The 25,246-nt window shown below is 43.9% G+C and overlaps 1 protein-coding gene across 1 annotated transcript; it reads right to left on the minus strand.

Moving 5' to 3' along the window:
• Positions 1–21,332: 21,332 nt before the first annotated feature.
• Positions 21,333–23,388, minus strand: LOC136508877 (early nodulin-like protein 18). The gene is made up of 2 exons (XM_066503657.1): positions 22,983–23,388; positions 21,333–21,891 (listed from the first exon to the last, which is right to left on the minus strand). Exons 1-2 carry the CDS (start codon positions 23,368–23,370, stop codon positions 21,404–21,406), a joined length of 876 nt encoding a protein of 291 aa, XP_066359754.1. The 5' UTR covers positions 23,371–23,388; the 3' UTR covers positions 21,333–21,403.
• Positions 23,389–25,246: the final 1,858 nt, after the last annotated feature.

Genomic DNA, 25,246 nt, shown 5'->3' on the forward strand with positions numbered 1-25,246 from the left:
AATGAGCATGATCTCCTATGTGCTGCCATCGAGGTGGTCTTCAATGACCTAGGGGTGGTGCGGCCAGAGGGAACTAGCTCGCTTGTGGCTTCTAGTGGTAGACATCACAACCATCTATTAAACAAATTCATAATTTTGTTTTGTTTGAACTTGCTTTCCTCCCTTTTTGTATTTGAAAAAGGGGCTCATGAAATCTGACCCTTCTGTTTGTTAAGACCATAGGGCCCAAGGTGTGTAAGAGGGAAACTTTGATTATGCTGGTGAGCAAAGTTACTGTAGCTATCGAGGGCGAAGGTTTTTTGCAGTCTAACCAGGCATGCTTGACTATTTGTTCCCACAAACCTTGCCACTAACTTTTAATGTGAGGAAGAGGTCCGATGCAATGACCGTTTCCAAAAAAATGAGGTTTTATACCTTTATTAGCCTCGGAGTGAGATTCGACCCCTTGCGGTTGCTAGGGTCGAATGTCACTAGAGACCGAAGAGAGGATAGCGAAACTACTCTTGTATTCTCACGTATCCCTTCCTTAGGATTTTAGCTATTGTTTTGAGACCGTGCATTCGGTCTCCCTACAAGTCTGGCCTTCCCCAAGCCCCCACACATGGTGGGGATTCGGTCAAGGGTCAGCTCATTTTTGTGACTGTCGCCCCGTCCATAGTTTTCGCAACCGGAGGGGTTGAGGTGATGTCACTTGCCTCGATGGCTCGAGTCACGTGCTTGATGAGCTCGCTAACAGGGACGTTCGAACGGAATCTAGGTCCCATCACTCGTGATAGGGTCAGTAAAGCCCTCAGGTGGTGTTCCATTTCTCCTTAACCTGCCTTCCAACAGATTCCCCCTTAATGGGGGTTCTATGGGCTTGGCTAGAGGCTAGATCGAACGAGAAGGTTAAGTTGACCCTATCCGCCTTTATGCGGGTTGGGCGAAGGCCATTGAGGCTCATCTATGTTTTCTCCCCTGACTCTTGTTCGACATGAGGTGGCCTCAGGCCCTTTGCGAGCTAGCCTTCAAACCTCAGTATCTCGATCTAGGATTGGGTGGCTCGAGCCCCCGAGCCTCTTGGGGTCTGATAGGTGTCGGCCATGTTTCACGCATCACCCCATCCTTAGTTTTCGCAACTGAAGGGACTGAGCTAATGACACTTGCCTCGACGGCTCGAGTGTTGCACTCAATGAGCTCGCTAACGGGCACATTCGAGTGGAATTTGGATCCATCATCCGCTGATGGGTTCGGTAGAGCCCTCATGTGGCATTCCACTACTTCTTAAACTACTTCCTAGCAGATGCTCAAGTCATTCGATAGGCTCGGGTGGCCCATTGGCCTCTCCTTAATGGATATTCTATGGGTTTGGCCCAAGGTTAGAATCGAACAAGAAAGGTCGGGATGTCCCTGTCTGCTTCTAAGCGGGGTCGGGCAAGGCTGCTGGGGCTCATCTTGGTTTTTCTCCCCTAGCTCTGTTTGACATGAGGTTAGTTGCCGCTCATATCGAATGAGGCAACTACTGCTTCATGACATGACGTGAAGGGTTGAGATGCAGCGATTACATATGCAACGCTTGGATATATGGGATGAATGCATGATATAATGGAAATTAAAGCGAGGGTCGGTGATGTTACCTTGGTGGCATGAGCGACAGGAGCTTTTATTGGACATGTTCATGCGGGGTTTGGGTCCAACGTTTCTAGAGGGGTCGGCGTAACCTGCACGAGCATCAGCAATTTTTCATTTCTATGTCTCGATAGCGAATCCAAGCTATTTGATCGACTTGGGCGACCTGGCAGCTTCTCCTTGGAGGGTACCTGATGAGTGGTTACCTTTGGATGAACTAGATATCCAAGAGGATCTTTCATACAAAGAATATCTAGTGAGAATTTTAGAAACAGCTAAGAGAATCACAAGGAGCGGGATTATAAGAATGTGTAAGGTTCAGTAGAATAGGCATTCTATAGATGAGGCAACGTAGGAAAGAGAGGATGATCTGAAATCTGACTATCCTAATCTTTTTGAACCATCCGAATCTTGAGGACGAAATTCATCTTAAAGGGGTTAGGTTTGTAACACCCTAAGAATTTATTATAATTTAGTAATTAAATTTGAGCATTTAATTAATTTTATGTATTTTAAACTTGGTTAAATAATAAATTTTGGCTAATTAAAATTTACTATAAGATTTAGTAACATGATTGCTGCATTCATGTCGAGGCATTTTGGTTTTTGTCTGAGTGTAGGGTTAGAGTTGAGCGGTTTTGAATTTAAATCTAGTTTGAATTTGGAGCAAGTTTGTAAAAACCAGAAAATGAAAAAGGTTTTTCTTTTCTTTTTTTCCCACTCTGCCTTTCCAGCCCAATAAGAGAGCTAGGCAACCTTCTCTTTTTATTTTTCCTGCGCCTCGATCTGGCCTTGGGCCGCTAGCGGCCCAGCTCTCATGCGCCTCCCTTCCCACCACTTGTCTCACGCGTGTGGCCCAGCAGCGTAGCCTACTCAGCAGCCCGCTCCTACGCCATTCCTTCCCTCCGCACGGGCGCACCGTGGCCTAGCTTGGCACCCTGTTTAGCCTAGGCGAAGGCCTGCTCCATGCCTAGCACCTACGCACCCATTGTTGCCCCTCTCCTCTCACTGCACCACAGGACCCGCACGTTAGCCGCTCCCTTCCCCTTTCCTTCTTTGTTGTTCCAGCGATGGCGCTTGCCATCAATGGCAACTCACCCACCACTGCCACCGAGCAAGCTAGGGCAAGCATTCGAAATCTCGGTGATCACGTAGCTCCACCGTGCCTGTTTCCCCTTCTGTCATGCCCCCGGTCGCCTATAAACCTCACTGCTAAGCCCTTCCCCCTCCTTTTTCCTATTCACAGTCGAACTCGCACCCCACCACCGAAATTCGCCTGCTCTAGTGCTCAATCACCATCGACGTCTCACCTAGGAGCTCCACCATGCCCCACCGCATCTATAGGTGCCTTCTTCTCTTTGTTTTGGTCACCAACTTCATAGATTCACACTCACTGGTGGCTTTCCTCTTCATAGTCTGCCACCGCATGTCGCCAATCATCTTGGAGCCAACCCGGACACTGGCAACCTCCCCAGTGGACTCATGGTGAGCCACTCAACCTCCCTGTACCCTCTTTTTTGTGAATGGTACTATAGAGCACCATACTAGCAAGCCCCTAGACCATGTCATTCATGGCGCCATTGTGGGGCTATCATCCCGACATGTTTCCCTACCCCCTTTTCGTACTCCGTTGGATTTGCAAGGCCGCTCACTGCATTTCGGTGTGTCTGGTTGGGTCTGAGGTGGCCAAAATCGCCATACCGGTGATCTTGGCGAGCTCAGGCCAGTCAGTAACCATGGCATCACCACTGCTGGCACTACATGCCGATGAGGGGAGCCCCCTTCTTCTATGCCATTCGATCATGGGTGGACGGCTCTGATTAGATACCCCTTCGGGGATATGTGATCGGTCCACCATGGACCGTCGACGCGGTGCACCACGCCCACAGTCAGCGTGTCCATGTGCGTGTGGTGCACCCAACCAATCCGCGCATGCCACATGGCACCCAGTTAGCAGTGACCGGTCAACCCGCAGTCAGCCATGCTCTTTTGTGGTTTAGCCCCCTGATTTTCAAGGAATCAACCCGCAGTCCATCTCAGTTCAGAATAATTAGATTTTAGTCCTATTTTCTCATGATCTAGCCCCTGTGTTTTTGAAAAATAGTACAGGTAGTCCTAGATAGCTTTTAAATTTAGTTTTAATTAGATTAAATTCAAATCGAGTTTGTTTTATTTACAAAAATGACATTGAAACCTTGTTTCATGCATAACTTTTGTGTTTTAAGTCCAATTAGAGTGATTCTTTCGCTCATATGTTTGTAGCAATACGTAGATTAGTTTTATAAGCATGTAAGTCCCTGTTATTACTATTTGTTGTACTATTCTAATAGAAGCCTATTTGTATGCATGTAATGATTGGATTGGATGCTTGATTGGTGGATTTGGATCACTTATAGAGGGTGAACAAGTTGAGTTTGATGAGGAGCCAGTCGCTGATTAGGACCAAGAGGAGAACATTGAGGAAGGCAAGTGTAGCAAAGGCCCCTTGTACCCATGAACTCTATAATTCATATACATGCATGTGTTTAAATTTGAATAACCTTTAAGGACTTTACCTAGATTACTATTTGTACCACATATCCTAGATACCTATGGTTTGGGATGCATTTTGGATAGATGCTGCAGCACTCAACATAAAATAATTGTTAAACATGACTAAAGGTATTATGCAATACGTTAAAATGGAGCTTTTTAGCAATAATTAGGGGCTAGAGTACTGGGTTGAGTGCTCTAGTGCCTCTCCATAAGGGCTTAATCCTGAAGCAGCCACCCAGGAGGTTTCGTACAACCCCTGAGTGTCAAATGGCTCTGACTTTAACCTGTTAACTAGATTGTACTAGCTCGTCTATAGCTTTCCATAAGGGCAAGAGGGGGCACTAGTTGGTATGTTTCTTTTCCTTCTAGGGTGTGTACCGTGCCGCGACCATGAGTGCCACTCCTAGGGGAGGGCGACATATGGCTAGATGGTTGAAACCTTAGTAGCTATGACCTGTTAGTGCGACTAGCGAAGGGTTTTGTAGTGAAACCCTGCCACACTTCCTAGGTAGAGGTGATGTGGGCTTTGCAAACCCTAGCATTGGGAATCAAGGCTTGGTGGGTAAAGTTGTACAATTTCTGTAGAAATATTTAACCTGTTATAATAGTCAGGCTCACGGATATGAGTGGTCTAGATCCTTCATGATTAGTGGTTACTATGGATGGTTGGGAATTGTCACAATCTTGATTGTTCATTATCATCATTTGGGTTGGGTTTATTCACTAAAGTAGTGATTCAAGATGCTAAAACTTGACCAACTAAAATTGCTAATCGTAGTCAAACTATGTCTAGCCTTTGAGCCTCATAGACTCCTTTATTATACTTGATAAGCATGGTGCGCTTACACTTATTTTACATTCAATGAAAATCCCGGATGGGTAATAGATAATGTATATGAAGAGTTTCTAGAAGATGTCTAGGATTACTAGGGTGATGTTCCCCAGTTGGAGTCCCTATGGTGTTTTGGGCTTAGTTCTCTACTCTATGTAATAATGTTGCCGATGAGCAAGACTTGTGATAACTATGTGATGTGATATGTGATGTAATAAAGTACTTTAATTTGATATTATGGCAATTTGAGATTATATGTGTGTTTGGACATTCTGGGCGCACATATATGAGCACTTGGTTTTGTTATGCAAATTGGGTGTGACACTCATAGAAATGATGAATAGTTGCTCTGTTAATATTTCTCTAGTACCTCCTAGTTTACAACTTGATGTTTCTCTAACTAGGGATTACTTGGCTCATATGAAACCATCATGAACCTAAAACTTTGTGGGTTGCAAGTGCTGTAATTAAGTCTAGGTTGTTGTGAGATATGAAATAGTGAGAAAAGAGCAGCTATAATATTGTTCCAAACATGAATGATTGTTAGAGATTTATTTCTTAAAATGATGAAAAATCTTATTGTTCCTCAATGGTGATAAATTCGTACCAAAGCCATATATGCTCTTTCATGATTTAAGCCTTCCACATAAGCTACTTGCTTTGTGTTGAGTGTTGTCAAGTCTTGCTGACCCTTGTTGAGAGACTTATCATGCTCCCAAGATCAAGATCATGTACACAACACATACATATGCTACTTCTACACTAGAAGTATGCAAAAACATGCTTTCCATTTTCCATCAAAATAAATGCTCCATGCTCTAGAAGTGTGATCTCTCTCTAAGTTAGAAATTTTTAGCAAAAGAGACATGGGCTATGCAAAAGTATTCAAAAAAGATGTGAACACATGAAGGTCCATAGCATTGAGAAAAAAAGAGAAAAAGAAAAAATGTGAGCACATGAAGGCTCATGAATAAAAGTGATAGCCATGTCTCAAAATAATAAGTTAGAGAGAGAGAGATCATAACAAATAGAGGAGCATTATATTTACCATTCTCCATGTTCCACACACATGCACATCTTGATCTAATAGTATGACACTTCTCTCCTTGGATCCATGATTTGGCTTTACAACATATACAAGGTGAGCATGCTACATCTTTTGCCCCTACCCAAGCTCCATATAAGCCATTTAAAAGTAGGGTGAAAAAGAAGGCAACTTCAAAAATAGTACCTTGGTGAGGAATCATACACCATTTGAGTGACATGAGAGTACCATTTGAGGAAAACTAAGTTTCGTTTTGAAAAAATATTGCAAAACCTCTGATAAGAAACTTGTGCGGAATAAGAAAAATAGTACTCAAATCAAAAGTTGTTCTATCTCTCAACCACCCAAGACAAAGGAAAAGGCCATACACCCCATGAAGGACTAAGGTAATATGGGTGAGTTTTCATTGCTAATTTTTTCATTCAAAGAGAAGTATGTTTGTTGTATACATGGTACTCTTGAAATGTGAAGCATAGTAGCAACTCCTGATCCACCGAGGCTAAGTTTAATTGTTTGCTCGAGATGAGCAAAGGCTCAGCTTGGGGGATCTTGTTGATAGTGAAAATGTCACCAAATTACACACTCAAAACACTACCAATAGTGTTGGTTTAAAGGAAGAGAGACATGTCATGAAACATATTTTATCAATAACAAGTTCCACTTGTACCTTGAGGTATTTTTATGCAGGAGATGACAAATGGAGGCAAATGAGCTAGTGGGGCCTCCATATGCAGGTCGCCCAACCTACCTATGGACCCACCAAGACTTGCCAAGGTGGCACGATCCATGTGAAGTATCCTAGAGTCATTCCCCACCCTTGGATCACACTTGTGTTTTCTCTCAAAGGTGGAAGATGAAGACACACGGATTCATAGGCCCACAACAAAGCATTCAATGTGATAAAGTGGCCAACACACTCCATGACATGTGGGGACACCTTCTAGAAGGAAGTGGTGGGGCCCAGCTGCCATAGGTAGGTTGGCCGAGCTCCCTAAGGAGGCTGCCAGCCCTCCACCACCTTTGAGAGTCTGGTATAGCTCTTGTACCTTTTCCTTTCCTTTGTAAGACATTACCTTATTCAATTATTACTCTTTCTCTACTTTACTTAGTCCTTACTTTGTGCAATATTATTGGTATGAACCCGCTAGGGTGAATCTCGATCTTTCGATGAGATAAGGTGGATAACTCGATTTGGGGATGGAGATGACGTTCATGGCCCGACTACAACCATCAAGGATGCTGCGCCTCAACAACCGATACACCACCTCCAATGGCTGTCGCGATCTTATGGAGCACGATCAACCAAACCACTAGGGTAATTCCTACAAGCAATCGAGGAACAAGCAAGAACAAGTAGAACAAGCAACTCAATTGCAAATATGGAGGTGAAAAACCAATCTGAACTCACAAAGTTGAGGTTCTGAATCAAGTAGAATGGATTGTCTAGTCAACACACGTGTCTACAAGGAAGTAGCAATGGCTAAACTTTGAACAAAACAAAACCCCAACTGTTCTTGGTGGCGGCTAAGGGGTATATGAAGGTGGAGGGACCACCACCATGGTGTTGGGGGTCGTGCTCCAACCCTAGGATGCATCCCTAAGGGACCTGACTTGATACACGGCCCATTGGCCAAACTAAGGAGACGCAGCACCTTTGGACAGAAAACCTCTTAGTAGTAATTCCATCATTGCGGCCACCTCAGAACAAATATGAACTTGATTCCAGATCCATGTGAAAATAGACTTCATAAGGATTCCATGAAGTACTTGAACGCCCCAATCCGAGTCCAGATGAGGTTGTGGCGGCCGTCTCAAGTTGGCACAGTGTTGCAGTCCGAATCCAGCCCCAAAACGTGTTAGATTTGATCTGTTTCTTTCCTTGGGCCAAAAGTGACGTGGTGTCCTGGTGGAGAACGTTGGGAATACTTGTACTTGGCCCCCAATCAACTTCTTTGGTCCTCCATGCCTTCCATGTGTCTTTAACACTCTTTTTGATCCATGTATGTATTTCTGAAAATGACAATGAACACACATCATGGTGCAGCATCAATTCATCAAATGTATCAAATACAATCATGGTAAAGGATTGTTTCACCTGTGAATCAAAAGTTGCTAATGTGGTTGTATCCGGGCAGGTGATGTCCTCATCATTCTCCCCTTCTTGGCTGCACGTGGTCCTCGACTTGCTCCAGTGGCATTCAAAAGTGTTGGCTTTGATGTTGGAACACAAAGCGATTGCTATCCTGCATGGCCACAACCAGCAATGCTCCCTTTTCTTCAGGATTACCCTGTTGCATATGGGAAAAACTAGGAAAACTTTGCAAGACATTGTTTGTGTTGGTGCAGCCCCCTATTCGTTCATGGTATTGTAGCCCATAAGGATATTTTAGATTAGAGCAAATATAAACTTTATGCACCAAATATTCTCCTTTGCTGTCGTATTTGCCAATTGCATGAAATGAACATTGATTAAAACTTGGCAAACCAGAATCAAATTTAAGTTTCTCTTTTGGACAATTTAGATTAGATGGAATATCAAATTCAATATAACCCAAAGTATTTAAAGAGGATAGCAAATTCAGTTCATCTTGTGCACAAGTAATAGGATGAAAAATCTTTTCTTCAGCACATTTGTATGGTTCCAAGATAAAAGTATCACACTTATTCGCTACTTGTGGCATAGGAGTGAAAGAATCATCAGCACACAAGTCCTCTTTATCACAAGGAACAGCAAGTAATTCATTTTGTGACAAAGGAAAATCAGTAGTGGGTTCCACTATTTGTTGCTCTTCATTAGCATGTAGAGTGGACAAATTTTGGACATTATGGGTCACATCATTCTTGCAAGTATTCACAGATAATAGACTCTCCTTTTTAGCATTGAGAACAAGACAAAACAATTGACCAATATGTATGTATGATTTACTAATTAACAAGGTTCGAATTTCAGAATTGAGCCCTCTCATGAACCTACTCATAACATCTTCCATGCATCCATCTAATCCACCAAACATGATGCAAATCTTAAAATCATGGTAGTATTCTTTTACAGTCCTACTATCTTGCTTCAAGTTGTCTAATTTTGCAAGCAAATAATCAGCATAATATGCAAGAATGAATGCATCTCTAAAAAGAAATTTGAAGTCTTCCCAAGATTCTAGAATGTTGTTGTGCCTACAAATGTGTTTCTATTCTAGCAAAGCATATTCAATCAAAACATTAGAGGCAATACAAATCTTTTGTTTCTCGGACAGATCATGCTCATCAAATTTGTTATCTACTTTTAACTCCCAGTCAATGTAAGCTTGAGGATCAAACTTACCATCATATAATGGCAAGTGTTGAATGACATCCTTAATATAAGGGTCTAGTTTCAATAGCTCAAAAATATTCGTTTCACCTGCCATGATTAGTAGAAAACAAGAAACACAAAAATAATGTGTATCCTCCTATCAACTACTAGGATGTGTCGGTTGTAATTTTCTCAAACTCAACTTGTTAAAACAAACCATTACAAGTTTTTACCAAGCCAAATAGGAGGTGATGGCAACCAACAAATCTGCAACCGTGGAATGAAGTGTATTGGTACCGTAACAACAACACCTGTCAAGTTGTAGTCGAAATATGTGGAGCTATAGGTGGGTTGAAGCAAGGAAGTACTAACACCACGTTAGTCATAAAAGCAAGCTGAATAATTGTTCAACGGTGGTACCTATGCTGATCCTAGGCTAAACCATGCTAGAGATGTGAGCCTAGGCACAAAGGTAGTCACTGAAAAAGAGCAACTAGCACAGCACGAAGAAACTAACAGATTCAACCCCTTCTTAATTCTCCTTCTCTTGTTTTTTTCTTCTTTTTTTTAATTTTTTTGCGGAGCCCTAAATATTTTGTTTGGTACTATGACAACCCAAACAATAAGGCTATTGCACATAGCCCCTTCGAATTCAGATTTAACAACTCTTGTTATTACAGCAAATGTGGAAATCTCTAGGAAGATTGTGGAGCACTCAGAACGAATTTTTTTAAAGGTCAGAAGCATTGGAAAGAAGACAACTTTATCTTTCCAGATTGTATTTAAACTCTCAAATCAGACATCATATGGATCCATGGTGGCAAAAATGAAGCAAAGATGTATATGGTGATGGTGGATCTCGTGGTGACCAAAATGTGATAAAATTCAAAACTCTAAAGGAATAGACACTAAGACCAGCAACTCAACACAACCGATGCAACCAAAAACTCAACAAGCCCTAACTAAGCAGTGCTAGCAAAGGCTCAAAGGGTTTATAGGATTGTGGGTAAACTAATCTACTATTTTTTTGGCTTTTTGTGACTATAGGAAAAATTAAAAAACAACGAAGGATTCAAAGTCTCTCACCGATAAACCTTGCTCTGATTACAAACTGGTATGAACCCGCTAGGGTGAATCCCAATCTTTTGATGACATAAGGTGGATAACTCGATTTGGTGATGGAGATGACATTTATGGCCCGACTACAACCATCCAAGGATGTTGCGCCTTAGCAACCGATACACCACCTCCAATGGCCGTCGCGATCTTGTGGAGCACGATCAACCAAACCACTAAGGTAATTCCTGCAAGCAATCGAGGAACAAGCAAGATCAAGTAGAACAAGCAACTAAATTGCAAATATGGAGGTGAAAAACCAATCTGAACTCACAAAGTTGGGGTTCTGAATCAAGTAGAACGGATGGTCTAGTCAACATACGTGTCTACAAGGAAGTAACAATGGCTAAACTTTCAACAAAACAAAACCCCAACTGTTCTTTGTGGTGGCTAAGGGGTATACGAAGGTGGAGGGACGACCACCAGTGTGTTGGGGTCATGCTCCAACCCTAGGACGCATCCCTAATGGACCCGACTTGATACACGGCCCATTGGCCAAACTAAGGCGACGCTGCACCTTTGGACAGAAAACCTCTCGGTAGTAATTCGGTCATTGCGGCCACGTCAGAATAGATATGGACTTGATTCTAGATCCATGTGAAAATAGACTTCATAAGGATTCCATAAAGTACTTGAATGCTCCAATCCGAATCCAGATGAGGTTGTGGTGGCCGTCTCAAGTTGGCATAGTGTTGCAGTCCTAATCCAGCCCCAAAACGTGTTGGATTTGATCTCTTTCTTTCCTTGGGCAAAAAGTGACGTGGTGTCCTTGTTGAGAATGTTGGGAATACTTGTACCTGGCCCCCAATCAACTTCTTTGGTCCTCCATGCCTTCCATGTGTCTTTAACACTCTTTTTGATCCATGTATGTATTTCTGAAAATGACAATGAACACACATCATGGTGCAGCATCAATTCATCAAATGTATCAAATACAATCATGGTAAAGGATTGTTTTACCTATGAATCAAAAGTTGCTAATGTGATTATATCTGGGCAGGTGATGTCCTCATCAATTATACTAGTTATAGTATTGTTGTGGCTTATTTGGTCATAGAGTTATTATACACTAGATTGTGATCCTGGAAACACACCTGTATTGCGATCATCGCCTATCATAGGGTGCTCTAGTTGGCCTCGTAATTATAGCTAGGGTAGTGAGAGATGGTGTAAGCATGGAGCTTATACACGATCTTGCCTTTGGTTACCGCTTGTTGCACGGATAATATGTGGTAGCTAGCAGGTGGTGATAGCCCTATCTAGCCTTTGTATTCCACCATGTGTTGTAGGCAAGCTCTTAAAAGTTAGTGGCCCCATAAAAAGGTAGCCGCTTCGGATAGGGTTTCACTCCCTATTGTCTCACCTATCGCCTAGCATACTTGTTGTGAGGTATCAATCTGTGTATCTCGACTGTGTGATTTGGTTAAGTTATAGGAGTAGAGATAGAAATATAGGAGTCCTATACTCTCTTGTTGTCCTCCCACCTATCTATACTTACTAGTTATCTTATTTATCTTTATCTTGGCTTGTTTCATCATCATCCCTTCCTACCATATTTCGTTGACACTAACTTGTGGTATATAAGGATCTCTCTTTTATTATCATTCCTAGCTACCGCTTTCCCTTGGGCTAAAAATAAATAACGATACCTTAGAATACTCCCAGGTGCAGTGCTACAGCGGTATATTATATGCGCTTGTAGAATTATCCAAAAGACATAAGAAATATCAATAGTCAAAACAAAGGAGAGGTCGTGCAGTGCTGCATAGCGTGCGATGGAAGGAGTAGAAGGGGTCATGGTCAACTGCTCATCCTTGCGTGTGGCCTAGGTCCCACGTGGTTTAGACGGGCATCGGTGGGCTTCTGCTAGTTGGGCCGCCCGAATGGCCACTAATCGGTGTCTTGAGATACCCGTGGTATCATAACCTTGACAAAAATCCTCAAGGAAGCATCCTCCAAAACCTCTCAAGGATGGATCTTTTCAACAAATGTCCAATTCAACACCTTTTCACTCTCCAAAACCCCAACAAGGACAGCAAACTAGAGGAGGAACAAGTGAGCCTGCAACACTAAAATCGAGTGAAAGCATCAGGAGAGAGTGAGAGAAGTCTTCAGGAGAAAGCCACGGGTCTATTCAGAATCTTCTCCAAGGTGTTACTTAGCGGATGTGCTCTTCTTTGTAAGTAAACCTTTGTGATTCTTTTATAATAATTGATTTTTGGTTCTAGTAATAGCTATACAACTTGTATTCATTGGTACACCGCTTTACATCAGTAAAGTGCTCTAGTTTCACTAAGGGGACTTAGTGGTGCAAGGTTAGAGTAGTAAGTATAGTGTAAACATGGTGTTTAGGCTATAACTTACCTATGTAGACCACTTGTCGCACAGGTAGTCTATGGTAGCTAGCAGGGTAGTGATAGCCTTGTCAAGTCTTTGTATGCCACCACAAGTTTTTAGGCAAGTCCTTAAAGAGCTAGGCTAAGCAGGGTAGTCGCTTTGGGTAAGAGTTATGTCCTCTTACAGTCTCGACTACCACCCCCATGAGTGAGGGGGTGATAAACCCCAGTATACCTATCTTACTTTTCCAGACATCATTGCTATAAACATCCTCTCTACCCAATCATCATAAACCCTTTGTAGCATCATAGGATGACCATGATCCTCTGCTAGTTCACTTCTCTTCCCCGTGGAAATCACAATACCCAGAATACTCCTAGTCAAGGCTACATTGGGGTTTGCATGTTTGCCACTTCTGGTGTCAACATGTGTTGCAAGGCAGCAGGTGGACCTCACTGGTGAGCATCACATGATCCTTTGTTGGGACAGGAAGGTCAAAGAAGGGCGTCGAGAGATTGACCGCCCATGGCAGGAACTAAGGGAAGTGGTGAAGGTCTCTAAGGAAAGCTAAATAGTCCTGGTGAAATGTGAGCAAGCACTAGGGGGCATTGAGCTAGGAGCTACATGAGCTCACAACTCGCGTGTGGGAGGCTTGTGTTGTTCTCCTCCCCTCACCGCCCCCGGGAGGACAAGATGACCTCATCGAGTGCTTGCGTTCTCTACCGGACTATATCTAGAAGGTTGTCTGGGGGCCATTGTAGCCCTAACTATGGTGAAGCTATAGCTCCCCAAGGTTGATCTAGGGGTCGTGGAGTTTGGTGTCCCAAGGAACGTTGACACCACGCATCTGTGGGACATCAAGGCTGCTCTAGACCTAACCCCTTGGTGGATGTCACTACGAACATCATCGATGATGAGGCACTACTCTATGATGATGGCTCGAAGGAAGCAGAAGTGGAGCCAGTGGACCTCCCATGGCCGCCATGACCTACACGGGACCCGGTTGTAAGATCTATTGTGCTTCATGGAGCTTGACCCCCTTAAAATAAGAACTTTTGAGAATGAGGCTAGGCCATTCACTTCCCTTCTTTTGTTGTTTTGTTTCTTCCTCCTATTTATCGTGTTCCCCTGACAAGGTTTCTCCCTAGCACTTGAGTCCTCCTAGGAGTCCAACAGGCGTTGGCCTCTGCTCCATTGGCTAGTGTTGACCCTTTTTGTGGTAGGGCATTAGCTTGTCCCAATTTGGAGTCCTGAAGGGGGATCAAGTAGGGCAAAGAGCACCCTAGTAGGGACGAGAGGATGAAAACTCGCGTGGGGGTCTCCCGGCATTCGATCGCGAGGTTGGGGAGCCCCCGTGCCCTTCGCTTAGCTGGGGCAGGCCAGATGAGGCGAAGGCCATTGGTGCCACTGCTTTACCATAGAGGCAGGGGGAACTAATGGTGCTTGTGCATTCTATCTATTCAAGCTAAAAGATTTATCAACGAAGTGCAAAAAATGAATGAAAGGACATTAGGAGTGGGGGACGTAGCTTTATGGCTGGTGTCATCATAGGCAGCTCTGTCTCTAATGAAGGAGCACTCATGGAGGGGGGAGTAGTAGCTAGTGTCATCAGAGTCATACTCCTACCTATATCCCAAGGGAATCTTGAGGAAGTTGCATAAAGAGGGGACATCGATCCCTGCTGCGCCCTAGAGGATGATGCCTTGTGGCGCCTCCTAGGCGACGAGGTGCTCTAGCTCTAGCTAGAATGACACTGCCACATTCTGGATCCCATACAGAAGGTCCGGTAGGTAGTACCAGAAGTGGTCAGGTGGTGGTAGCACCTCGCCTATGGTGATTTGGTAGTGGATGCTCACCAACATGTAGAACATCTAGTGGTGGTCCAACACGGTGGGCTTTGGGCCCAGACTGAGTCAGATTACTGGGCGAGGTCCTCGAGATCCGCTCCCAAGAGGCCAGGTGAGGACACGATGCTAGGGACTCGTTGTCCACTAGCTCAGTCTCCTTGAGTGGATGAAGCTTGTCATAGCAATCGGTAACGTAGGCCAAGCTCCCAAAGTTGAGGACTTGGCCAGGGGCAAAGGTGCAGGCTATGATGGAGATCTCACCGGGGAGGCGGATGTAGCCTTCTAGGGTGGCACCACCTACTCCAACGATGATGCGGGTGGCTCTAGCCATCGTAGAGCCATAATCACAATTGATGTGCTCTCCTACCTAGCATGCTAGTTGTCATGGGTTGTTGACAATGTCTACCTCCAAAATAAACTGACAATTTTACCTGCTCAAATCCTTAAAATCAAACATCACCATAGGTTTAGAAGCTTTAAACTAATGAATTCCACAAGTCTTGGTGAATTTTTGCATGTAGGTAAATTTAGCTATTCTACGGGCCAAAATGAGACATAACACATGAAGTAATTTTGATCATCTGCGAAGGACTCAACAAAAAAGGGTTCCAAGACAATTATCCAAGACTTAACACCAAAGATCAGCGTGAGACACTAGTAGGAGGGGCTGGCTGGCCCCATCCCTAGGCCAGCCGCCTATGGGCCTCACCTGTGAGGCTCCCCTTTGACTTGGACTATCCACTGCCTATGAGGATTAATCTCCACCATGCTTCCAAGTCGGTTTGAATCAAGGGACGAGATGAGGTTGTGACACGGATTGATGACATGGCAATTACTTGCCCCCTACTCCATCTCCCCTATAAAAGGACCGCCTGACCCTCTCCATAGAGGCAATCCTGGAGGAATCACAATCCACTCTATGAGGATCCATTCAGAGAAGAGAAGAGCTCCCACAAACTTACTGCTTTAACATAGCTTATTCTAGTTAGATCAAAGTAGAGTCGAGCTTCTGCTCAAATTCTGGATTCAACCATCTAGAGGCTTGGTATATCCTTTGTATCTAATACATTTATCTTATATTATGGGTTTGATCTTCATTTATATCATGTTCTTAGTTATCAAGTTAGTAGTATGTTTTGATTATATGCTTAGTATAGTCAAAGTTGTTAATATGATTATGCCATAGGATCACAGAGCACTGGATCAAGTGTTCGAACTAGTTGAGTAGTAGAGTGACAGCTATGAAGTTCTCTGTAATCCCACCTCCCGTGTGCAGGACTAATAGGACCCGGTCACGAGGGAGATAGTATATTTAGCTACGCTACTCCTTAGAGATGTCCCTTATGCATGAAAGTAGAGATAATCTTTTGCTATTATTAAGTATATAAAGTGATGGTATGCTATGACTTGTAATTAAGAATAGCTTAGGAGTTAATCTCACTTGTATTTAACTTAGACCAGCTATTGCTACTTTATGGAGTTTCCTCTCTGAATGTTAAACTTATTAAATTCATTATACTTATCATATGCATCTATCTTTTAAACTTACCCCTGTTTAGAGTAAGTGAATAAGTTATTTGATAGCATCTTAAGTATAAGTTATCAATCTCTTTAATGCCAACCGTCCCTCCTAGTGGTAAAATTATAAATAACAATATTTGGATTACTCCCAGTGAAATGCTACAATGGTAGTTTGTGTGCTTGTAGAATCCTTAATAATATATTTGCACCCACAACCATCAACACGGCTTCATTGCCACGGCAAGCATCGTTGTTCGTTGGATGTTAGGAGTGTGGGTCTCTGGTGTCACGAGTGCTCAATAACATAGAAATAGACAACGATATATCTTGGTTCAGTCTATCGAGACCCTACGTCTAGTGGTGAGTAGTCTTAGTATTTGAGAGCACCCAAATCGGAGGATTACAACGAAGTAGAAAGAATGTTTGGTAGGGGATCTCGCTTAGTGCTCATCTCCTAGGCTTGTTGGCGGTGAGGTTGTTCTCCCAGCGAGTAAGGGAAACACTCCTCTCTCTTGCTGGGTTGTTGGGGAGGAGGAACACTCTGCTGTTCCTCTTGGGTTGCTCTGCTCTCGGTCGAGCTCCACTACTTAACCTCCTAACAAATGAGGGAAAGATTGGATCCCTCCATCTATGGGAGCCAACCTCCCCCTTATATCTTAGGGAAGGTCAGGTACAAGGCGGTTTAGGGGCTACAGTCTATAGCCTTTGTGCATCGGGGTCTAGGAGGGTGCTATTGTGGCGTGGATGGACCTCGGTGTTGTCATGGAGTTGGGGGAGCTGTAGGTGTCGCCTGACTTCGCTACGGCCCTAGCAGCTTGACCACCTGGGGCCATCTGCTAAAACTAGCGTCCACCTGGTGATCCTTCTTGAGGCTTCGTTAGTGGCAAAGGCACCCTGGCTCGAGAGCTGACAAGCAGGCCCGTTAGCCACGCCCTAGAGCCGGCAGAATTGTTTGTCCAATTGTGTCACGCTGCCAGTGTGACCCTATCAGAAGAGTGGGCGGTAGCATCACTTGCCCATTGGCTGGGCTAGCACCGAGGAGCCCTCGAGCCTTGGATGCACAGCGAGCTGGCCACGCCCATTGGTTGGGCTGGTGTTGAGGTGCCCCCGAGCCTTGAATTCTCGGTTGGCTAGCCAGAGCTTAGGAGTTGGCTGGTGCCTGGGGGCGCCAATTGCTAGTCTGACCACTAGCTTGGCTTAAGTCGAGTTGTGGTCAGGCTCAGGCTCCTATCGTTTAGGAGCTCAGGGGCCTTGCTGTGCCCCCGAGCCCTAAGATGAGGCAGCGGACGAGATCGGGCTCTGCCTAGTCTTTCATGGGAGAGTACATGCGAGCGTATCTGATGGATATAGCCACGAGCGATCCTAGAGGGATCGATCATGAGGTCTGTCAGTCGGCAGCGTCTCTCCCATGGAAATAAGATAACCCTATGTTTGACCCTCATCAGGTGGATCACGCTCGGTGTGCTTTATGTGGATCTTCGGATTCCTAGAAACACTCTCAACTTGAATGCAAAATGACGAGGTGTGTGTGGGCATTAGAGTGTGAGGAAATTGTTGAACACCTGTGTGAGCTGTAGGAAGAAGGTTTCGAGGTGTGGTTGGCAAATCTAATAGAAACAATGCCACATATTGACCTCAGGCGAGTGGTTGACTTTTTGGGCAATCTGGTATGCTAGAGAAAAGCTATCGATGAAAATAGTTCTTAGAGCCCGCTATCAACGCATATTTTTGTTAACAACTACATTGTTGAACTACAAGCTTCAAAGACAGCCCAAGTGACAAAGCCGATAGTTCAGGCAAGGAGACCAAGGTGGTTGCCGCCACCACCGGGATATATGAAATTGAATGTTGACGCTACAATTTCCATGAATCTTTGTAGGGCGGCAGTGGCAGTTGTAGCACAAGACAAGGCAGGTGACTTCCTGGGTGTGTCAGGTTAGTCATCGATGGGCTCACTGATGCTAAAATAAGTGAGGCGATTGCTTGCAGGGAGGGTATAGCATTGGCCTATGATCTTTCGCTGGGTCCTTTCGGTTGGCTTTCGACAACGCCAATGTTATAAGAAATTGTTTACACCAAAATTTAGGAAGAAGAACGTGGGGACTAGAAGCTTTCAAGATAATAGTCATTGGGCCGTGATCAAAGATGAAAGCATTCAAGCTGTTGGACCAGAAGTAAGAAGCGACAATTAGGAGTGAATCATTTATCTCCATTCCAGATAGTGAAAGAGTCAGGTATTGGCTTAAATCATAAACTTCCTAGTCTCCGCCCTTTTTGTCTGACACTCTACGAAACCAGTCTCTCCATCCCTTAGGCATTTTGGGCCAATTCCTAAAGGGATTTTTGGTGTTCCAAGAAGATAGATCTACCAAGGACTGCCTAAAAGGAATTTAATTGGTTTCTTGGTTGATAAAATACGAAGGATTAGCTTCTTCCATGGGTCCAAGGTAATAAGCATTTGGAACAACAGACGAAGGGATCAGAATTTCATTTTCCATCCCCTGGAAAGCCAGATGAGATAAACTTAAGGAAGTAAAAATACAGAGTAGTGGCTGATAGTGGAAGGGCAGAAATTTGGAGACGTACCTTAGGGATGTAGTCACTGGTCGCCATTATAGTTGGAATAGATCTGAATCCAAAAAGAGGTTGCAGAGGAATGACTCAACGAACAGCTCGAGCAGAGGGAAAACTGCTAGGGTTGGAGCTCTAGTGGTGGCGGCTTTGGTTGTTGAGGCTCGCTCGAAGAAGAAGGGGAAAGCGAATGGGCCGAGTGAATCGGAAATGATACTGTTGAGGTATTATATAAAATTAGGATCAAAAATATCAGGAGTCAGACGTATATTTCAGAAAACGGTTGTGACATAGTAAACAGGTAAATAGAAATTTTAGAATAAAATCATTGTTATCCCAAAATTGGGGTGTATGTATTTACACCAAAATTTGGGAAGAAGAACACGGGAACTAGAAGCTTCCAAGATTGTGTCATCAATGAATTGATTGTATAAGGATCGATATCAGCTGATTCAGATGCGGTACTGGGATCGACTCTCTTTGGATGACATCAGCAGATAACGTCAATGAGCTATGGTTGGCATTGAAAAAAATATGTCGGACTCTACAAAAAGGGAAAGATTAGGGTCCAAGTTATCTTAAGTTAGGAATATTTTCTCTTATACCAAAGATTGTAATGAGTCATACTTGAGTATGATTCATGTTTCGGTTCCGGGTATAAATATTTAACCTAGGCTATTGTAAAAAGAGATCGAACAAATCAATACCGATTACTTTTTTTTGGCTTCACGCCAATCCTTAGGAGCAGGAGTACTGTAGATTTCGGCGAGTTCTTCAACAAGCAGGACTGCATCGATCCGGTTGACCTCCGGCTTGTCTATAAGTACTGTCATATCTTATACTTTTGTTTGTAAGGCTGCATCGGTTCGGCCGACCTCTTATGAGCTCTAGTATAAGTTAGTTATCGATCCTTATCTAGTTCAGGTACAGCTGCATCGGTTAAGTTCGACCTCCACTACTCGAATTAGATTAAGGTCAAGTTATCAGCTCTACCTAAGGGTGGCATTCTTCAGGTAGATTCATTAAGTTACCGATGTTGCTGATGTTCTTGTTGTCATTAAGTTTCAGCAATATCAACATGCCCGATCGAGATCGATTTAGATCGACCTCATATCTGTTTAGTCCATCGCTTATTTTATCACATTGCGATGGTTCTTACTTTAAACGACGTATTTTGTTTTATCACCCGTTCTACTTCGATCTTGATCATACATAGTACGCAACTAAGTCATGTCTGATCTTGAGAAAGTTTACTAGCTAGTTGAATCTGGCCTATAGCTCGCTATTATGGCTGTAACGATCCGGTCGATCCCCACTATTAGCACTTTAGATAGTAGTATGCTAGTTGGTAGATTTGCTTTCGACCAGACGTGACATTGACTGTTTGCTATGCCTGCATTGGCTAAATAGCCAATTGCCAGTACTTTAATGCTTATAGTGTGTCTTCATGATTCTGTTAAATATGAATAGATCTGTTTACTTTAAATGTTTGATCTGTTATCTTTATCATGGCTACCATCAATCTGGTCGAACCCCACTGTTAAGGATAACAGGTTAAATTTGATGTGTTTATAGATCTGTTCATATTAAATAGTCGATTGTTCACATGCTATAATCCCCTTTCCTACCTAAATCGGCTATTTTAGCCGATTCGCCTGTGCTTTAACAGATATGACACGCTTTCATGAATATGTTGACGTATGGTCGGTTCTATGGATTTTTTGGCTTTAGATTATTGTCATCATCATAGCTGTATCGATCCGGTCGAACATCGCTGTTGGTGATAATGAATTAGATCTAGACAGTTCGTATTCCCTTTATATTTAGCAGTCGGTTGTTTGCGTGGCATATCCCTTTTCACCGAATTTATTAGCTCTACAGCACATATTGATTAAATCTAATTTAGCCAGTAATGTATCTTTGGCGCATACATGTTCATAGCTTGAGGGAAATGATCATTAAAACTGGGTGCATTGTATTCATTACTATCAAACCAATCATGACCCACGAGCGTTATGGTCCTTAACAGTTGATTTCTTCTCGTATCGGCTATATTAGTCGATTTTCCCGTCTGGCTGCTCCCGAAGCGGCACACTTGGAACTGTCTAGGCAAAACAACCATGTTTCACCTTAAATTACTGATAAACTTTCTCTCCTTGTCAATTGCAGGTCAAATTGACTAGCACGCCCTCGAAAAATTCACAAGATCGACTGGTCCTGCGTTGAAGCCAGACAGATCTCTATATCGTTTCGACTTCTGCATGTCCACCCGGCGCGGCTATCACTTTTTCGCGCCGACAGAAGTGTTGGAGGAGCAAAATCTGTTCGTATGGCCAAGTTGTAAAAGAGATCTTTGGCCCTGTTCGCTTGGCTAAATTTGGCTGAAAAACACTGTTTTGGATGAATTGTTGTGAGAGAAAAATATTGTTCTAGCTGAAAAAAGAAGTCGAACAAGCCGACTTTTAAGGTCAGCCGAACGACACCAAAGGCTAGGGCACTTGATTTTCTTTTTTGTAGATTTTGCTCATGAGAGTAGAAAATCTAATGTTGATGCTCACAACGTAGCTAGAAGCATGTTAAAATAACAAAAATTCCCACTAAATGATCAATTTAAATACAGACACCGAAAAAGCAGAACCGCTCCAAATGACAAATTTATAGCTCCAACAAAATCTGGTCAAATTATATCGCTACCCAACTCAGGTAGCAACCAAAACCGCTAGAGAGACAACAATAGCCAACCCCAAGAACTGACCGCCGGCCGCCGCCGCTCTGCACGCACCGTTCCTGCCAGCGCCGCCGTTGTCTCCGGCGCCATCGCCAGGCTCAACCCCACCGGTGCCCGAAAATGCTGTCCCCGCCGGCGGCGGAGCGAGGACGCGGCCTTTGGGTGCCGGTGACGGGTGCTCAAGCGAGGGCGGCAGGCCCTGGCCGTGCTCGACCTTAATCTCGAACCGCATCCCCTGTTGGCACTGCACGCCTCCGTCGGCCTCGGAGAAGAAGTAGTTCGTTCCCTCGAAGGTGAGAGCGACCGCTATGGTGCTGTTCTGCTCGAGGCCGCCACCGCCGCCTCCGCCGCCGCCGTAGATGGACGTCGTCTGCTCCAGGTCTTCGCTGGCATCGCAGAGGGCGTACGTGGTGGCGTTGGTGGTCTGCACCACCGACGAGTTGTCGTTCGTCTTGAAAACTGATAAAAGCGAAATCATGGTTGCAAGAATGGTCAGGATGGGTTCAATTTGTTTCAAAAAAAAAAAGGATTGGTTCAATTTATTCACTTTTCTTGTGCTAATCTGAACTTGAATGTACAATATTCTGATCCAATTTGGTCAAATTTTGAAAAATAGAAGTGTTTTGAAGAAGTGGATTCAACCTAAAGAGGCCACGGTTTTGTTAACATCAATTTACTGTAAAATGGAGGGGAAACTGATTGTTTTGTCGGACTATTCGTATTCAGATCTCAGATTACTAGTTTGAATCTAGTGAGTGGCAACAGACTTACACTTTTCAGAAAAATATGACTTTGTTTAGCAGTTTTGAATCAAAGAATCGACCTTAGTAATATAATAACTTCAACTTTGATGATCTCTTTCAAGGAGGTGGATCAGCACGTGCTACTGCTCTTGTGGCAACACAAGATTCCCATGGCAGCTTCTGGGCTTAGACTGAGCTGATACTCAGATCTGGATCTGAATTCTACTAGTAGTTTCCTGATAGTAGTTGTTAACTATTCATAGGGCTATATTGATCCGTAACTGGCGGAGTCTCGGATTCTGGATAGACTTATTGCCGGAGACGACTTTCATTCAACCTTCACAATTGATGCAGTTCAATGTTATCTAACCATCGCATTACTTGGGATACGGAATTAAGGCACTAAGATGGACATCTTATTCGACCTAGAATGCTAGTTCTTGGCTTCCCTGTCTCATGGCACATTGCAGGTTTAAGCTTTTAGTGACAGTAGTGTACACGGACAAGCAATGTTCGGTACCTAAGGGCCTGTTTAGTTCAAAATTTTTTTTATGTAGGATCCATCACATCGAATTTTACGACACATGTATAGAGTACTAAATGTAGACGAAAAAAAACTAATTGCACAGTTGGGTGAGAAATCGCGAGACGAAACTTTCGAACCTAATTAGTCTATAATTAGACACTAATTACCAAATACAAACGAAAGTGCTACAGTAGCCCAAACCTTAAAAAAATTGCATCTAAACGCACCCTAAATTGACAGAGCAGTAATACTGTAATAGCGAGAGGCCATGAAAGACATACTGAGGTAGTCGCCAAGGTAGAAGGTCTCGCCGGCGGCCCAGTCGGAGTAGTCGCCGGACGTTGCGTTGGTTTTGACGTTGAAGAACCACCCGTCGGTGCCGCCCACGGTGTGGTTCCTGTACGGCGGCGCATCATCCGCCGCCGGTGAGGCAGCCCACGCGGCTGGTAGGCCTGCCACCAGGACGGCGGCCGTGATGGCCACGGCGGCTACCGCGGATGGCAGGAGCCGCGCCATGGATCTCGCAAGGTAGCTCGATCGGGTTCGAGCGCTGTCGGTGGAGATTGGAGTTCGTTGTCTCGTTCTGATGTGCTCTGCTCTGCGGTCCTTGGAATGCTGGCTGATCCGGGCTTTTGTACGCGACCGGGAGGGGCTAGTGCTGCTGCACATGTTGCCGCGTGTGTCATTAGTTCGATATATTGTTAAGAAGTGCGAGTGAGTTTTATAATCGGGATTAGTAGGTGCTGTACTATGCCAGTGCCTACTTATTGATAGTTTTCGTCTTCTGTACAGCGTTACCTTTAGTTCACTTAGTTCCGTTTTTCATGCTTTGAAATACTACAATATATTAGTTCAATTGAGTGAGTTTTGGAGTGTTACCGTCATCCGAAAATTTCAAAAAATGAATACCATCTTATGCCATTTTTCATACAAGTTTCGTTTCATGAGCGAAGCAACTGGAGGCTAATATACGTCGTTTGGGGGACCAGAGATGATTACTATCAGACAGTGTTTTTGTCAGTAGAACAGTTTTTTTTCCTTCACTAAAACATTTTTCATCGACACCTTCACCATGGAACAAAACCGGAATAAATATTCTCACACAAGAAACGACATGCTCGGGGCCGGAGATCGATTTCTTACCAGTAGTCACGCACGCGACATATACTATTCATGAAGCATGCTGCACATGTAAACTACTGATAAGAACCGAGAAATGATATGATGAGTTGCTTGGAGAAAATATGTAATTGCGACGCGCTTTAATATATCCAGCTGTGTCAACGAAAGGGACGTGGCACCGTACACCGGCTGATCTTTGTAGTCCCATTCGCTTCGGTGAAAAATAAATTGAAATATTGTTCCGGCTGATTGTTGGGAGAGAAAACTATTTGGGTTGAATAAATAAACACTGTTCCCGAAGTGTCGGTCGCCTGCCGGAGCAGCATAGTATGCTCGAGTGCAGTACAGCCGCGGAGACGAGGCCTATCAAGGCGCGCACCGACGGTAGTTCGCGGCGTACGCCACCCACCTACCAGGCTACCACGGTCTTCGCATCTTCGCTCTTTTTTTTAAGAGAAAACTATTGGCGCAAAAGATTTTCATGCACCTAAGCGTTAGCACGCACGGAATGCAAGTTGGTAAAATATTATCAAAAAATTTGAGCACCGGACCGTCTGGCGATTTCAGTTTTACACATGCTAGACAATCGATGAACGCGGTGCTAGAACTCGCCTACTACAGATGGAAAAAACACGTACGCCGGATTTTTTTTTTCAAAATAATACTGTTTTAATAAATAATTGAAATTTTGGATGCTGCTTCTAGCATCTTGTCGACCACTGAGCTGCTGACATGGGGATTAAAAGATGTGGCAGTTGAGTGGACGATAGTGGCTATGGTCAGCTCTGATCGTCCAGCACAACGCCAACTAGGAACTTGTCGACATTTGGCTAGCTAATTGGGCCTACTGGCTCCTGGTATGCCGAGAGGCGTCTTGTACCTGTCAACATTTTGCACACTGACTTGCATATGTTGCTAACCCAAACCAAATTTGCACGCTGGTTTTCTATATCTAATTTAAACACTGGTTGCTCAGAAGGAATCATCCTCGAGAGAGCTCTCCTATGTTGCAAACCCTAGTTCTGCTTTTTCCTCTGCCCCTCCCTTTCTTCCTCTAGCGTCCTCGCCAGTGATGAGGGGGAGGTGGGCTAGTCCCATTGTCTCCTCCAGTACCTTAGTAGAAGTCTAATTCAATTGAGGGTGTGCTTTGTTAAGCTATAGCTTCTAAAAAAGCTACAGTGAGTTGTGGGTTGTGGTTGTGAGAAAGTTGTAAGCTATTTGGTTCAAACAAGTATAGAACCTACCGCCTATCTCTATTTTTCTCAAAACAACTATGAAACAACTCTCTTTTTTCATCATTTCAAAAAAAAAGAAAGCCAAAAGTCAAAACCAGGGTCCAAACTGCTTTCAAAAGCCCAAAACAGAAGGCATGAAAGAAGAAGGCGCTAGAAGGGAACAGTGTTGCTGGCACGCACCACGGTTC

The sequence above is a fragment of the Miscanthus floridulus genome, chromosome 15 (assembly GCF_019320115.1).
Source record: "Miscanthus floridulus cultivar M001 chromosome 15, ASM1932011v1, whole genome shotgun sequence".
Classification (NCBI taxonomy): Eukaryota; Viridiplantae; Streptophyta; class Magnoliopsida; order Poales; family Poaceae; genus Miscanthus; species Miscanthus floridulus.